General features: G+C 39.9%; 1 protein-coding gene and 1 long non-coding RNA gene across 2 annotated transcripts in view; one reads left to right on the top strand and one right to left on the bottom strand.

Moving 5' to 3' along the window:
* LOC131685689 (adipokinetic hormone/corazonin-related peptide receptor variant I-like) overlaps positions 1 to 3383 on the top strand; it is a 357691-nt gene extending 354308 nt beyond the window's left edge. Inside the window, exons 8-9 of the mRNA XM_058969579.1 lie at positions 2482 to 2555; positions 2742 to 3383. Of these exons, the coding sequence (XP_058825562.1) occupies positions 2482 to 2555; positions 2742 to 2963 (296 nt within the window). The 3' untranslated portion in view covers positions 2964 to 3383. The remainder of the gene's footprint in view (positions 1 to 2481; positions 2556 to 2741) is intronic.
* The window catches only part of LOC131685700 (uncharacterized), a 37827-nt gene that overhangs the window by 10571 nt on the left and 10411 nt on the right, over positions 1 to 16845 (bottom strand). The gene's annotated exons all lie outside the window — the stretch shown is intronic.

Below are 16845 nucleotides of genomic sequence, written 5' to 3'. Positions count from 1 at the left end.
GAAGGTATGTGACGAAAAAATCTAAAACTAAACTTTTGGAAAGGTGACCAAGAGAGTGACAAGAAAAAAAAATGACCTCTATCGGCCCACCCCTTTGGCGATTCCTAGTCCCACTAAGAGTGCTTGCTCCAAATTTGAAGCAAATCGGACAAGTCTAGCTACCGGACCAACGTGCCCGAAGTTTGTATGGGATTTTTCGACAATTTACATGGAGAAACATTGTGGATCTCATGAACTATTTCACGAAACTCGGAATTTTAATGATATTTCCTTTCGACCCTTGTGAACTAATTCATGATCCCTAATATATTAATTACGATCCAATATCCGTGCTCGAGAAATAGTTCACAAACTCATGCAATATTAGCCCTGAATTCGTGAACTGGTTCATGATTCTTTGTACATTAGTCACGTCTGACCATTCGTGCTTGTCAAATAGTTCACAAAATTATGAAATATTATTCATGGATTCGAGAACTGGTTCATGATTCCGATTTGTTTTGCGTGCTTGTGATATTTAGAAGATATCCCTAATCATTTTCAATTTCATGCAACATGGTAATGAAATTTTCACGTAGACTATTTCACAAAATTTGGATTATTATTCGAGGAATCATATTTGTTCTATGCACTTTTTCATGAAATGTCCACCGGCTAGCGACCAGTAATAGGTACGAGCAGTAGATATACGAAAACTATAAGGACCTCGAACATTCATTTGATAAGGTTCAGTTTGATGTCTGGACAGAAAAAGAAAACTGCGCTGAGCACCACAAATTGCGTTCGTGGTATAGTTCACAGAGCAAGATACCACGAATCAGTCACACTTTTATGATTCAGTTCATATTGTCGCGTTATCCCGAGTAAAAATCGATAGTAACCAAAAAATAACAGATCGCGTTAAGGTGAAGAGAAATTACGAATACACTAAAACTACTGATATCATAAATATGAGTCACATGTCAAAATTGGGAAGCTCTAGAAAAAATATCACGATAACGGGAACAGAAATTACGAGAATCGTGACTAAGATCTTCAAATCATGAACATAAATCACACAATTCGTGACAAAAATGTCAAAAATCGTGACTAAGATTCTGAAATCATGAACATAAATAAACATAAATCTCTACTCGTGACTAAAATATCTTGGCGACGTAAATAGAATTTATGAAACTGATGGTAAAGTTCCTAAAATCATGAACATAATTCACATTACACGTGATTAAAATATCAAAAATCGTGACTAAGATCCTGCGATCATGAACATGAATCACTCTACTCCTGGCTAAACTATTACGATAACTTGAATAGAAATTACGAAAATCTCGTCTAAAATCCTGAAATCATGAACATAAATCCCGATAGTCTGACAAAAAAGACCTAATAGTAAGCTCAAAGTACGGAAACGCGACGAGAAATCACACAAATCGCGAATAATTACTTGAAATCATGAACATCGTTTGACTGTTGGCTGTTTATTCCCAAATTGTGAACAGGAACCATAACAAAAACTAAACACGTCCAGAGAACAACAATCAATAAGTCAATTTAATGACTTATGCTGTCGCAATCGGTTCCGACAGCATGAGTCATTAATATAATATAATATAATATAATATAATATAATATAATATAATATAATATAATATAATATAATATAATATAATATAATATAATATAATATAATATAATATAATATAATATAATATAATATAATATAATATAATATAATATAATATAATATAATATAATATAATATAATATAATATAATATAATATAATATAATATAATATAATATAATATAATATAATATAATATAATATAATATAATATAATATCAAAATCTGCGCAAATTTCTGTGCAATTTAAAAAATCCATTGAATGTGAACTTGTAAATTAATAACCTCAATTGTAGTCCTTTTTTATTCCGGTTATGTCATTACTGACATTTTTCCTCGTTCAAAACTGAATCTTTTCTGAAATCCGAGACATTCTGTATCAACTAGATTAATGCAATATGGATTTTGTTTACATTCTAACAAAGAAAAGGGAAGGGTTTGGGTAGTTCTATACAAACCGTATGTACCCGAAGTTGACCTAGACCGAGAATTGAGATACATATAATACATACATGTTTGTTCATAATGTTTGAAACTTCCCAGTAGCAGAAATCTGGCCACTGTATGGAATCTGTGCAACCTTTTCGAATAAAAGTGTTCCTCATTCGTTAGAATTGCTTCTTCCAACGCCAATGTTAATATATGTAGAGGTGGGCATAAAAACCTGTTACGAGACACATCCATCCAACAACAATAATATGTATATAGAAATAATAGGTAAAATTTTCACTGTACACCCCGACGGAGCAAACAATTCCTAACTTTTGTTGATATTGTTCTACCATTCCTTTATTCTATTTCAATTTGGGCTGGCCTCACTTTTCACACGCACGAAAATTGATTCTACCTTCCGAGAAGGCGGCGTCGGTCTACAGACGACTGCAACCACGCGTTTCATTGGATACTGCTCATCTGCGACCGGTCGGAACGAGGTAAGTCTTCCCAGGGTCAGTTGTGTGTAACCCCGTCGAAAATTGTTGTTCCGTGACAAACGAGTCGCCAGCATCATGCCCGACATGTTTACCGAAGCTTGCTAAGATGAAAATTAATTAATCCTGCGTCATTTGCCACATTTTCAAAAGCCATTATCTTTCTCTCCAACCCCCTCTTCCATGCAGCAAACAATCCGGAGTGCGCACATGGGCACGATAACGTCATCCGTGTCCTGTAGTCGAGGGAAACGTTATCAACCGAGTTACAGCGACGTGGCGGCACTGGCTGACGAGCGGTCGCTAATTCTGTCGCGGCCATCGTTCTACTCGGATCCAACTCCGAACGCGCTGGATTTTTCGGTGGATTGCAATCTAACCCGCAGCCTGGACACCGGTGGCTGGCGATGATAGATCAAGAAATAGGACTACGAGAAATCGTCGACAGTGTGCTGGTGTGGCTACCGGTTGTCGACGTTGCCGGGTAACGCAGCCATCAGTATCATCGCCTGTCCACTGCAGTAGGCGAGTTTTGTAAATGTAGTTAGATAAAGACGATTAATTGGTGATGGTTGGAGGGTAAATGTTTGATGCGAAAAAAATTGTAAATCTCGGTGCATAATTGTGTAACAATCGTACAAATATGTGATGGTCAAAATCAGTGCTCACAGGAACGGACTGAGGTAAATCGAATGCGGGTTGTAAAGGATAAAGGGTAGGGATAGAGAAATGTCTACGTTTGGATGACATTTAGCCAGCAGAACTCGAGTGAGCCGTTTTGTATTAGATGAACAAAAATGAATATAATTCAACTTTAACATTTATATTATATTTGACAATGCGCATTATTAACCTGTCAATATCACATGCATCCGTATTAATTTTTATCGAAATCACCATGTGGACATGCAATTATTCGGAATTGAAACCGCCTCATCTATCAGCAGACATGAACTGATTTTAATTAATTATACTATATGAAGCACCAGTATTTGGCCTCGAGGAGTATTAATTAGTGCCAGTACTGAATTTGCTCTCCATAATTACATCCAGTTTGTTGCAATCGGACAATTGATTTCACCCGAGACGATTATTAGACAAGTGCCATCCTTGCACAATGGGGTGTGCATATTTTGTTTTTTTTCTGTAAATGATTTGAAAATTGCGCACTAACCCATGAAAAGTTTACACCTGGGTTACCACCAATCAATCCATCAATAGCAACAAAAATGAATTGTTATATTTTCTGCTTTGTAGCTTCGTGGCAACCGAACATCATTTAGACCTGTCTTACTAAGCATCACACATCGGTATTGATGAAGCTCAAATGGCCGGAAGCAATTGATCTAACAACCGCAATAATTATTTTCTGGGTTTTTAGCTAGCGCTGCTTCGGCTACAGATCCTTTATTTGCAAAAGTCAAGTATAATTGACCTCTCTAAACCATGCAAATTATTTCCTTGCAGAATTTTTCTCAAAACATTTAACAAAACGTGGATTCATTCGCTCCAATTCAATAGCCTAAACCACCCATCTTTCATAGCAGTTATGATCCGCGAAAACGAGAGGAATTTTAATAACAACACGAATTCAATTTCCAACGACCTACATAGCTATGAAACGAAATATGGATGCTGCACAAAAAATGCGTGTGCGTGAATGGTTTGAAAAATCGTAGAATGTCCCGCGGCAGAATAGGTCGTTTGTCATAGACGGGAAAATTTATCACTGAACGACACGTGTGCTCGTACCGGAGGGAAGCGGATTAAAGCACGCGAGCCAGCCAAATGGAAAACATACGTTGAATTAATCATTCTTGGTAGGAATGCGGATGTCTTTTATTCGCTTTACGAAATCCGGGCGGGAAGATCAGGGCAATGATGACATATGCTTAACGATCAATAATTATCACTCGAAAGTTAATATTCAAGAATAGAAAATCAAGAATCCAAGAATCCAAGAATCCAAGAATTCAAGAATCCAAGAATCCAAGAATCCAAGAATCCAAGAATCCAAGAATCCAAGAATCCAAGAATCCAAGAATCCAAGAATCCAAGAATCCAAGAATCCAAGAATCCAAGAATCCAAGAATCCAAGAATCCAAAAATCCAAGAATCCAAGAATCCAAGAATCCAAGAATCCAAGGATCCAAGGATCCAAGGATCCAAGAATCCAAGAATCCAAGAATCCAAGAATCCAAGATTCCAAGAATCCAAGAATCCAAGAATCCAAGAATCCAAGAATCCAAGAATCCAAGAATCCAAGAATCCAAGAATCCAAGAATCCAAGAATCCAAGAATCCAAGAATCCAAGAATCCAAGAATCCAAGAATCCAAGAATCCAAGAATCCAAGAATCCAAGAATCCAAGAATCCAAGAATCCAAGAATCCAAGAATCCAAGAATCCAAGAATCCAAGAATCCAAGAATCCAAGAATCCAAGAATCCAAGAATCCAAGAATCCAAGAATCCAAGAATCCAAGAATCCAAGAATCCAAGAATCCAAGAATCCAAGAATCCAAGAATCCAAGAATCCAAGAATCCAAGAATCCAAGAATCCAAGAATCCAAGAATCCAAGAATCCAAGAATCCAAGAATCCAAGAATCCAAGAATCCAAGAATCCAAGAATCCAAGAATCCAAGAATCCAAGAATCCAAGAATCCAAGAATCCAAGAATCCAAGAATCCAAGAATCCAAGAATCCAAGAATCCAAGAATCCAAGAATCCAAGAATCCAAGAATCCAAGAATCCAAGAATCCAAGAATCCAAGAATCCAAGAATCCAAGAATCCAAGAATCCAAGAATCCAAGAATCCAAGAATCCAAGAATCCAAGAATCCAAGAATCCAAGAATCCAAGAATCCAAGAATCCAAGAATCCAAGAATCCAAGAATCCAAGAATCCAAGAATCCAAGAATCCAAGAATCCAAGAATCCAAGAATCCAAGAATCCAAGAATCCAAGAATCCAAGAATCCAAGAATCCAAGAATCCAAGAATCCAAGAATCCAAGAATCCAAGAATCCAAGAATCCAAGAATCCAAGAATCCAAGAATCCAAGAATCCAAGAATCCAAGAATCCAAGAATCCAAGAATCCAAGAATCCAAGAATCCAAGAATCCAAGAATCCAAGAATCCAAGAATCCAAGAATCCAAGAATCCAAGAATCCAAGAATCCAAGAATCCAAGAATCCAAGAATCCAAGAATCCAAGAATCCAAGAATCCAAGAATCCAAGAATCCAAGAATCCAAGAATCCAAGAATCCAAGAATCCAAGAATCCAAGAATCCAAGAATCCAAGAATCCAAGAATCCAAGAATCCAAGAATCCAAGAATCCAAGAATCCAAGAATCCAAGAATCCAAGAATCCAAGAATCCAAGAATCCAAGAATCCAAGAATCCAAGAATCCAAGAATCCAAGAATCCAAGAATCCAAGAATCCAAGAATCCAAGAATCCAAGAATCCAAGAATCCAAGAATCCAAGAATCCAAGAATCCAAGAATCCAAGAATCCAAGAATCCAAGAATCCAAGAATCCAAGGATCCAAGAATCCAAGAATCCAAGAATCCAAGAATCCAAGAATCCAAGAATCCAAGAATCCAAGAATCCAAGAATCCAAGAATCCAAGAAGCCAAGAATCCAAGAATCCAAGAATCCAAGTATCCAAGAATCCAAGAATCCAAGAATCCAAGAATCCAAGAATCCAAGAATCCAACAATCCAAGAATCCCAGAATCCAAGAATCCAAGAATCCAAGAATCCAAGAATCCAGGAATCCAAGAATCCAAGAATCCAAGAATCCAAGAATCCAAGAATCCAAGAATCCAAGAATCCAAGAATCCAAGAATCCAAGAATCTAAGAATCCAAGAATCCAAGAATCCAAGAATCCAAGAATCCAAGAATCCAGGAATCCAAGAATCCAAGAATCCAAGAATCCAAGAATCCAAGAATCCAAGAATCCAAGAATCCAAGAATCCAAGAATCCAAGAATCCAAGAATCCAAGAATCCAAGAATCCAAGAAACCCAGAATCCAAGAATCCAAGAATCCAAGAATCCAAGAATCCAAGAATCCAAGAATCCAAGAATCCAAGAATCCAAGAATCCAAGAATCCAAGAATCCAAGAATCCAAGAATCCAAGAATCCAAGAATCCAAGAATCCAAGAATCCAAGAATCCAAGAATCCAAGAATCCAAGAATCCAAGAATCCAAGAATCCAAGAATCCAAGAATCCAAGAATCCAAGAATCCAAGAATCCAAGAATCCAAGAATCCAAGAATCCAAGAATCCAAGAATCCAAGAATCCAAGAATCCAAGAATCCAAGAATCCAAGAATCCAAGAATCCAAGAATCCAAGAATCCAAGAATCCAAGAATCCAAGAATCCAAGAATCCAAGAATCCAAGAATCCAAGAATCCAAGAATCCAAGAATCCAAGAATCCAAGAATCCAAGAATCCAAGAATCCAAGAATCCAAGAATCCAAGAATCCAAAAATCCAAGAATCCAAGAATCCAAGAATCCAAGAATCCAAGGATCCAAGGATCCAAGGATCCAAGAATCCAAGAATCCAAGAATCCAAGAATCCAAGATTCCAAGAATCCAAGAATCCAAGAATCCAAGAATCCAAGAATCCAAGAATCCAAGAATCCAAGAATCCAAGAATCCAAGAATCCAAGAATCCAAGAATCCAAGAATCCAAGAATCCAAGAATCCAAGAATCCAAGAATCCAAGAATCCAAGAATCCAAGAATCCAAGAATCCAAGAATCCAAGAATCCAAGAATCCAAGAATCCAAGAATCCAAGAATCCAAGAATCCAAGAATCCAAGAATCCAAGAATCCAAGAATCCAAGAATCCAAGAATCCAAGAATCCAAGAATCCAAGAATCCAAGAATCCAAGAATCCAAGAATCCAAGAATCCAAGAATCCAAGAATCCAAGAATCCAAGAATCCAAGAATCCAAGAATCCAAGAATCCAAGAATCCAAGAATCCAAGAATCCAAGAATCCAAGAATCCAAGAATCCAAGAATCCAAGAATCCAAGAATCCAAGAATCCAAGAATCCAAGAATCCAAGAATCCAAGAATCCAAGAATCCAAGAATCCAAGAATCCAAGAATCCAAGAATCCAAGAATCCAAGAATCCAAGAATCCAAGAATCCAAGAATCCAAGAATCCAAGAATCCAAGAATCCAAGAATCCAAGAATCCAAGAATCCAAGAATCCAAGAATCCAAGAATCCAAGAATCCAAGAATCCAAGAATCCAAGAATCCAAGAATCCAAGAATCCAAGAATCCAAGAATCCAAGAATCCAAGAATCCAAGAATCCAAGAATCCAAGAATCCAAGAATCCAAGAATCCAAGAATCCAAGAATCCAAGGATCCAAGAATCCAAGAATCCAAGAATCCAAGAATCCAAGAATCCAAGAATCCAAGAATCCAAGAATCCAAGAATCCAAGAATCCAAGAAGCCAAGAATCCAAGAATCCAAGAATCCAAGTATCCAAGAATCCAAGAATCCAAGAATCCAAGAATCCAAGAATCCAAGAATCCAACAATCCAAGAATCCCAGAATCCAAGAATCCAAGAATCCAAGAATCCAAGAATCCAGGAATCCAAGAATCCAAGAATCCAAGAATCCAAGAATCCAAGAATCCAAGAATCCAAGAATCCAAGAATCCAAGAATCCAAGAATCCAAGAATCTAAGAATCCAAGAATCCAAGAATCCAAGAATCCAAGAATCCAGGAATCCAAGAATCCAAGAATCCAAGAATCCAAGAATCCAAGAATCCAAGAATCCAAGAATCCAAGAATCCAAGAATCCAAGAATCCAAGAATCCAAGAATCCAAGAATCCAAGAATCCAAGAAACCCAGAATCCAAGAATCCAAGAATCCAAGAATCCAAGAATCCAAGAATCCAAGAATCCAAGAATCCAAGAATCCAAGAATCCAAGAATCCAAGAATCCAAGAATCCAAGAATCCAAGAATCCAAGAATCCAAGAATCCAAGAATCCAAGAATCCAAGAATCCAAGAATCCAAGAATCCAAGAATCCAAGAATCCAAGAATCCAAGAATCCAAGAATCCAAGAATCCAAGAATCCAAGAATCCAAGAATCCAAGAATCCAAGAATCCAAGAATCCAAGAATCCAAGAATCCAAGAATCCAAGAATCCAAGAATCCAAGAATCCAAGAATCCAAGAATCCAAGAATCCAAGAATCCAAGAATCCAAGAATCCAAGAATCCAAGAATCCAAGAATCCAAGAATCCAAGAATCCAAGAATCCAAGAATCCAAGAATCCAAGAATCCAAGAACCCAAGAATCCAAGAATCCAAGAATCCAAGAATCCAAGAATCCAAGAATCCAAGAATCCAAGAATCCAAGAATCCAAGAATCCAAGAATCCAAGAATCCAAGAATCCAAGAATCCAAGAATCCAAGAATCCAAGAATCCAAGAATCCAAGAATCCAAGAATCCAAGAATCCAAGAATCCAAGAATCCAAGAATCCAAGAATCCAAGAATCCAAGAATCCAAGAATCCAAGAATCCAAGAATCCAAGAATCCAAGAATCCAAGAATCCAAGAATCCAAGAATCCAAGAATCCAAGAATCCAAGAATCCAAGAATCCAAGAATCCAAGAATCCAAGAATCCAAGAATCCAAGAATCCAAGAATCCAAGAATCCAAGAATCCAAGAATCCAAGAATCCAAGAATCCAAGAATCCAAGAATCCAAGAATCCAAGAATCCAAGAATCCAAGAATCCAAGAATCCAAGAATCCAAGAATCCAAGAATCCAAGAATCCAAGAATCCAAGAATCCAAGAATCCAAGAATCCAAGAATCCAAGAATCCAAGAATCCAAGAATCCAAGAATCCAAGAATCCAAGAATCCAAGAATCCAAGAATCCAAGAATCCAAGAATCCAAGAATCCAAGAATCCAAGAATCCAAGAATCCAAGAATCCAAGAATCCAAGAATCCAAGAATCCAAGAATCCAAGAATCCAAGAATCCAAGAATCCAAGAATCCAAGAATCCAAGAATCCAAGAATCCAAGAATCCGAGGATCCAAGATTCCAAGAATCCAAGAATCCAAGAATCCAAGAATCCAAGAATCCAAGAATCCAAGAATCCAGGAATCTAGGCATCTAGGCATCTAGGAATCTAGGAATCTAGGAATCTAGGAATCTAGGAATCTAGGAATCTAGGAATCTAGGAATCTAGGAATCTAGGAATCTAGGAATCTAGGAATCTAGGAATCTAGGAATCTAGGAATCTAGGAATCTAGGAATCTAGGAATCTAGGAATCTAGGAATCTAGGAATCTAGGAATCTAGGAATCTAGGAAGCTAGGAATCTAGGAATCTAGGAATCTAGGAATCTAGGAATCTAGGAATCTAGGAATCTAGGAAGCTAGGAATCTAGGAATCTAAGAATCTAGGAATCTAGGAATCTAGGAATCTAGGAATCCAGGAATTCAGGAATCCAGGAATCCAAGAATTATTTATTAAGGCTTTAACCAGAAATCCAGAAATCCAGAAATCCAGAAATCCAGAAATCCAGAAATCCAGGAATCCAGGAATCCAGAAATCCAGAGATCCAGAAATCCATAAATCCAGGAATCCAGGAATCCAGGAATCCAGGAATCCAGGAATCCACGAATCCAGAAATCCAAAAATCTAAAAATCCAAGAATTCAAGAATCCAAAAATACTAGAATCCTAGAATCCATGATTCCAAGATTTCGAGAATCAAACATTCCTTGAATCCAAGAATTAAAGAATCAAGGTCGGGAATCAGGAATCATTCAAATACGCTGCAGCCATAAAACGGATACCAAGATCGGTATCGACTTCAATCCCCGAGCACTCGATTATCGTGGTTTCAAGAGAGGGCAAAATACGCTGTTTGATTCGTTATCCGGTCACTTGACCGAAGTCCATTTACTTCAATAAGTCAATGGACCGAATGCCATCTGACTGAATACAATTTGGCCATAGTGCTAGACAAACGGGTGTTCAATAAAAAATGAGAATGATTTCAATACCTTTCTGTAATTAAAGTAAAGAGCATAATTTTTTTTCTTTCCAAGAGAATTGCTCTGTGGACTCCCTAGAAATGGGTGGCAGTTTTCTTTTCGCTCGGGTGCTGTCAGTTCAATCGAAGATGACGTAGAAACAGCAAGTACTACGTGAGCGTGTTGTACGGTTTTACGAAACGCATGGTCATCGTTGAAAAAAGTTTACGGTAGACCACTTTCGAGACGAAAACGTGCCCGTGAGTACAATTTACCGAATTCTGGCATCGCTGAGCCTGGAGCGTAGGGCCGGTAGCGGCTGTCCGGCAAAGATAATGACGAAGAAGAAGAAGAAGCAAGCGTTGAAAAGGCTGTTCGACAACAAGGACGGAACGAGTTGGCGTGACGCCGGCCGTAAATATCACTGCTCCCATATCTTGATTCACCGAACCCTCAGGATGGAGGAAATCATCTGTCAGAAGAAGACTAGGTCCCCCGAGTACACGGAAGAGCAGATAGCGATAGTGAAATCGCAGTGCCGGTGGATGATGAAGAACTACCGCAGGACGTCGTTTGTGCTGGACGACGAAAGTTACTTGCCGCTCTCAAAGACCCACATTCCAGGAAATGACAGCTACTATTCCAGCAACAAGTCGGACACACCCCCCGAAGCAAAATATAAGATTAAGCATACATTTGAAGAAAAAAACAAAAGAAGTTATGTAGGACAGTAAGATTTCAAAGCCATGGGTCAAGCCAAGCTATCTGGCCATCAATCAACAAGTGGAGGAGGAGTGGCTTGAGAAAATTCTTCTACCGTTCTTAAAGGAGCATCATGCGGATGGGAAGTACGTCTTCTGGCCAGACAAGGTGTCTTCCCATTACGCCAAGAAGACGCTGGAGTATCTTGAGCAGAAAAAGATACCGTACGTGCCGAAAGAAATGAATCCGTCCAACTTACCCCAGTTCCGTCCCATTGAGGATTTTTTTCGGCTCCCTCAGTGCACTAGTGTACAAAAATAATTGGCGGGCCAAGGATACGAAGCAGTTGACCACCAGGATCCGAAATTGTATCCGGAAGATGCCGTCCAGCGCTCTTGTGAGAGCTTCGCCACTAAGTTCCGTCGTACGACTAACCAGGGCCCCTTCTCCAATATTCATTGACGTTTTTTGAAGAATAAACATTATGTTTTTAATAAAAAAAATACTAAATTCGTTGAATTTTTTATTGAACACTCGTTACTTCATTTATTTGGTTTTAATTAAAGATTCTTCATTTATTATTGTGTTTACGTTATGGTGGTTCATCTAAAAAAACGTGATTATCTTCCTTCTTTTTAACATGAGTTGTTCTTTCTGAACCTTTGTAAAATAGTTTCTTTTTTCATTTTCTTTTTTTTTTGTTTCATTAATCACACATTCGACTGCCGTCACATTTTCTTTTTTACTTTTTAGCGACATTAAATTAGCTGGAGATTACTAAGTGGGAAAGTGATGACAATTTTCGAACTATAGTAATCAAGTGAGAGTAGGGATGTGAAATATACAGATAGGAAAACTGGAAGTGGCAGGATCATTAGAAACAGGCTTAATATTTTACGGACTAATCTTTTGTCTTCTGCTGGCAGCAGACGAGCTGAGGCGGAGTTACTATGAAGTCTACCAACATGTCTCACGTAAAGACAGACTTGTCTCTCTTAACCATGAGAGCCGGCCGTTTTATTTAATAAATCGACTTACTTCTGGTTTTATTGGAGTTTCTAGTTTTAATTCACCAGTTGAATTTACCGGAAATGCCTTTATGGTCGGAGATACTCCGGTGGATCCTTGGGTCAGGTCGGGTAAAAATGACACCTACTTTGGTTTGTTGTTTGTTTATTCGAATTTTAACCTGACCGGTCATTTACCCGTTAATTATTGTTGTTTATAATTACATTTCATTTTTACATTTAGAGAATAGGATTTTTTTGCTGTTTTTGTGGTTTTCAGCTGTTGCCTTGGTTTGGGCAGCGGGAAACCTCTGCAGCAGTCCTGTGCTTGTGGCAGAGTGCCCGGGGTTGGGAGGGGTTGCTTATGGAGGATGCTTTGGGGCGGTGGAGGGGGGCGTTGCGGGATAATCCGCTTCTTGTGTGTGTCGTTTGCTGTGGCCCTGCGTGTTCTTTCCGGCATCGTAGCGGCAATTGGGTTATTCCACTGGGTGCTTGGTGATTGTCGTAGGGGTTCTGTTCTGGGAGCTTCGATGGTAGCTGGATGCTCCTGGGCGAGTAGGAACGCGGAAGATCTCACCACCGTGTCAAGGGAGTGTGTCTTGGCGGTGAAGTCTCCTGCTGCTGATGCTGATTTGGGCTGCGGGAAGCCACTTCAGTACTCCTTACGGTGTCGCAGAGTGCTTCCGGTTGCCTACGGTGTCTGTACCACGTTGTTTGTGGCAATCCTCTGGGGTAGTGCAGGGGGAGCGTAAACGGAAGCTGGTATGGGTTTTGAGCGCCGCCGCCAGAGAGTTGCCCTTCTGTGGGTTTCATTCCAACGTCAGGATGGTGTGGTAGAGGATTCATTGGTGGAGCTTGGTGTTGTTCTGGAAACTTCAGTGTTAGTTCGGTGCTCCTGGTGGTGGAGGGCCGTGGAAAACCTCCCCACTACTCGGGGAGAGATCGTATAGTCCAGCGTTCTTCAGGAATAGGAGAAATACTTCCTCCCGGACCGGATCGTTGAGAAACACGTCCCATATTGATCCCGCCGTATTACCACTGAAGGTTTTCGGGTTGGCAGCAGTTGGAGAGTAGGTGATCGAAGAAGAGTCGGACGTTACAAGGTTACAGTCTTATTCTAGGAAGCTGAAGATGCTTTGGGCGTGTCTGGTGTGCCCCGCCAGGAGTCGGAAGAGAATTTTCCGCTTCTTTTGGTTATTCCGGTCATCCCAACAATCGGTAGATTCTTGGATCTTTTGTGTGTGTGTCCTCGGAATCTGCGTCAGAGGTTGGTGAACCCATACAGTAGATTTTTGTTGCAGTCTTTGTGGATATCCATGGTTTGGGTCTTATCTGGGAGTCGAGTATTGGCTCGTCTGCCGTGTAGTGTTAGGTCGGCCTCCGTGTTTCCTTATTCCTCGCGGTGTTCGGGACACATCATAGTGTGACCAGTGGGTTTCGATGGCCTGCACCATACGGTGTGTAGATGTGCCGGAGCTGGGGTCAGTGAATATAACTGTTGTGGTGTCAGAGTTCTTTCTTCTCATTGTTACTGCAATAGCACCCATTTCTGCCGAGAAGATTGAGCAGGATGGGGAAGGCGGAATGAGAGCCCACTCCCCAGTCAGCTGATTCCCGCTTCGACACCGTCGTCTGCTTGGAGCCATCGGTGCAGATCTTGGTGTGCTATCGATATCTACTGTTCACAAGTTTCTTATATTTTGACATAATGCTGCTCGGGGGATCGCCGACCTTTATTATGCGAGTGAGACTGTCGTTAAAGTTCCATCCGGAATCATTCTAGGCCCGTGGTCTAACGCAGTGCAGACGGGCGATGGTTGAGAGGGACTTGTTGGTAAACTCCTGGTGAATGTTGGACGCGATGGTGAATAGGGCATATTTGTCACCAGAAGTCTTCTCGAGGAAGTTCAGTGTCCGTTTGAGAGCTACCCTGGCTGTTTCCCAGCGTTAGGGTAGTACTTCGGTCTCGACGCAGACTGCTTCGAAAGAGGTGTTTGGTAGTACCCTGGAGGCTAACCACACCGCTCCATGGTATACTGGCTCGAGATTACTGGAGAACCCTTCAAGGTTTCGACACGTCATTTAGATCCCATAGAAAATTTTACGATGTATCAGGGATTGTTCGACATTAACTGCTGTTCTGCGGTGGTTTTTGAGGTGGCAGGAGTAGATAATGCGGACCAGCCGCTTTCTGCTTTTTTCAGTCGTCGAAAATGCAATGATCGAATTAATACTATAATCAGACATTCTAGTTGAAATTTATTGTTTTTCCCGAAACACCCGGATAATCGAATCATTTTCTCCGGATAATCGAATCACGGATAATCGAATCCCCGGATAATTGAGTCCGACCTGTATAAATATCCACCTATCCTCTTCCAGTCGATGTATAATCTTCCTATCCAGGAAGCTGTTTGAAGTCTGCTTTGACGTACCATGCAATCAAATTTCGTCAACATCTTCATGTAGAGCTTCCGCGATCGTTCTATGGCCAACTTGTTTTTTCGCCTTTTCTGCAAGCTCCGTCTTTCGTTTCCCTCTGATACAGTCTTCCTGGGTGTCGATTAGAGTGACAGGAAAAAAATGACCCCTATCGGCCCACCCCTGAGTCGATTCCTAGTCCCACCAGGAGTACTTGCACCAAATTTGAAGCAAATCGGACAAGACTAACTACCGGACCAACGTGCCTGAAGTTTGTATGGGAATTTTCATCAATTTACATGGAGAAAACCCACCAGCTCGCATTTTCGCCGCTAGGTGGCACTATATGCATCGTATCATCACTGTAAGTAAAAATAAGAAAGATAATTTAATTACCTACAACTTTGTCGAAGACTGCTGGTCAATCCGGCTTTGTTAAAAGAAGCCATTAAACTTTTAACGAAGTGATGTCTGAGTCAGTTTTGCATGGGGCCTAACAGTGCGTGATTGTGTATCAGTACTCGATTCACACGAGCTAAACATTTTTGTGAAATAATCGTTAGGTTTAGCTCAATGGTATGTTTACAAGAATTGTAGTAAATAATACGAGTCATGCTTTGGTTAGAAAATTTTAGTTCTACCTGTTACCGCATAGAGGGCGCCAACACTAACTTTTCAACGGAGAGAGATAGAAATTTGGTGTCTTCTACAAAGTTATAGAGCAGAAATTTTTCAGAATTTCATCAGAACACCTTGATACTCTATCTCTCTGCTATGAAAAGTTAGTGGTGGCGCCCTCTATGCGGTCACAGGTGGAACTAAAATTTTCTAACCAAAACATAGCTCGTATTATTTACTACAATTCTTGTAAACATACTATTCAGCTAAATCTAACCATAATTTCACAAAAATGTATAGTTCGAGGGACTCGAGTACTGATACACAACCATGCACTGTTAGGCCCCATGCAAAACTGACTCAGACATCACTTCGTTAAAAGTTTAATAACTTCTTTTAACAAAGCCGGATTTACTAGCAGTCTTCGACAAAGTTGTAGACAATTAAATTATCTTTCTAATTTTCACTTACAGTAATAATACGATGCATACAGTGCCACCTAGTGGCGAAAATACGAACTAGTGAGTTTTCTCCAAGTAAATTGTTGAAAAATCCCATACAAGCTTCAGGCACGTTGGTCCAGTAGTAAGACTTGTCCGATTTGCTTCAAATTTGGTGCAAGTACTCCTGGTGGGACTAGGAATCGACTCAGGGGTGGGCCGACTGAGTTTTCAAAAATTCATATTTTTTCTGGGCAGTCTAGTGTCGATAAACGTTTTTTGAATATTTAGTATATTAATGACAGTAGATTTAACCACATTCAACATTTTCACCAACTTGACGTACGTGTAGCTCGGATTTTCGAGATGCACGAGCAAAATTCTACTCCGTTGTTCCTAGATGCCATTTTGACAACTTATAGCAAATATCAAAATCAAACAGTAGCCATGATGCTACACACATACATCTTTAAAATGAGTGGTTTGCAAGTTTTTAAAGGGCGAACACGAAATTATTGCGACACCGAAAATGTCATGCCAATTTTCTTATAATGTTTAAAATCAAACCAAAATTTTAGGGTAGTTTTATACATATATTTACTTAAAAAATCAAAAGAAAAGTTAATCGATGGAGCCTTGAGTGTAAAATTGAACGCATTTTCGCTTGATGCCCTCCATCAATGTCTTTACAGTGTCATCCGGTACCAGTTTCTCAGTTTTTTTTCCATTTTCTTAACATGTCCTTCTCGTCTTTGACTGTCTTCTTGCTCTTCCGAAGTTCCCGCTTCATCATTGCCCAGTACTGCTCCACCGGGCGCAGCTCCGGACAGTTTGGCGCATTCATGTCCTTTGTAACAAAATGGACAGAATTGGCCTCATTGCACTCCAGGACACTTTTAGAATAGTGGCATGATGCCAAATCTGGCCAAAATAGCGGAGCTTCGTCGTGCTACTGCAAGAACGGCAAAAGGCGCTTCTCGAGGCACTCAGATTAATAGATCTCGCCATTTACTGTGCCCTTTGTCACGAAAGGCTCACTCCTCAGTCCGCAAGAGCAGATGGCCTGCCAAGTGAGATATTTGGAGGCGA

The sequence above is a fragment of the Topomyia yanbarensis genome, chromosome 2 (genome assembly GCF_030247195.1).
Source record: "Topomyia yanbarensis strain Yona2022 chromosome 2, ASM3024719v1, whole genome shotgun sequence".
NCBI classification, from domain to species: Eukaryota; Metazoa; Arthropoda; class Insecta; order Diptera; family Culicidae; genus Topomyia; species Topomyia yanbarensis.
This window is presented reverse-complemented; position numbering and strand designations above follow the sequence as displayed.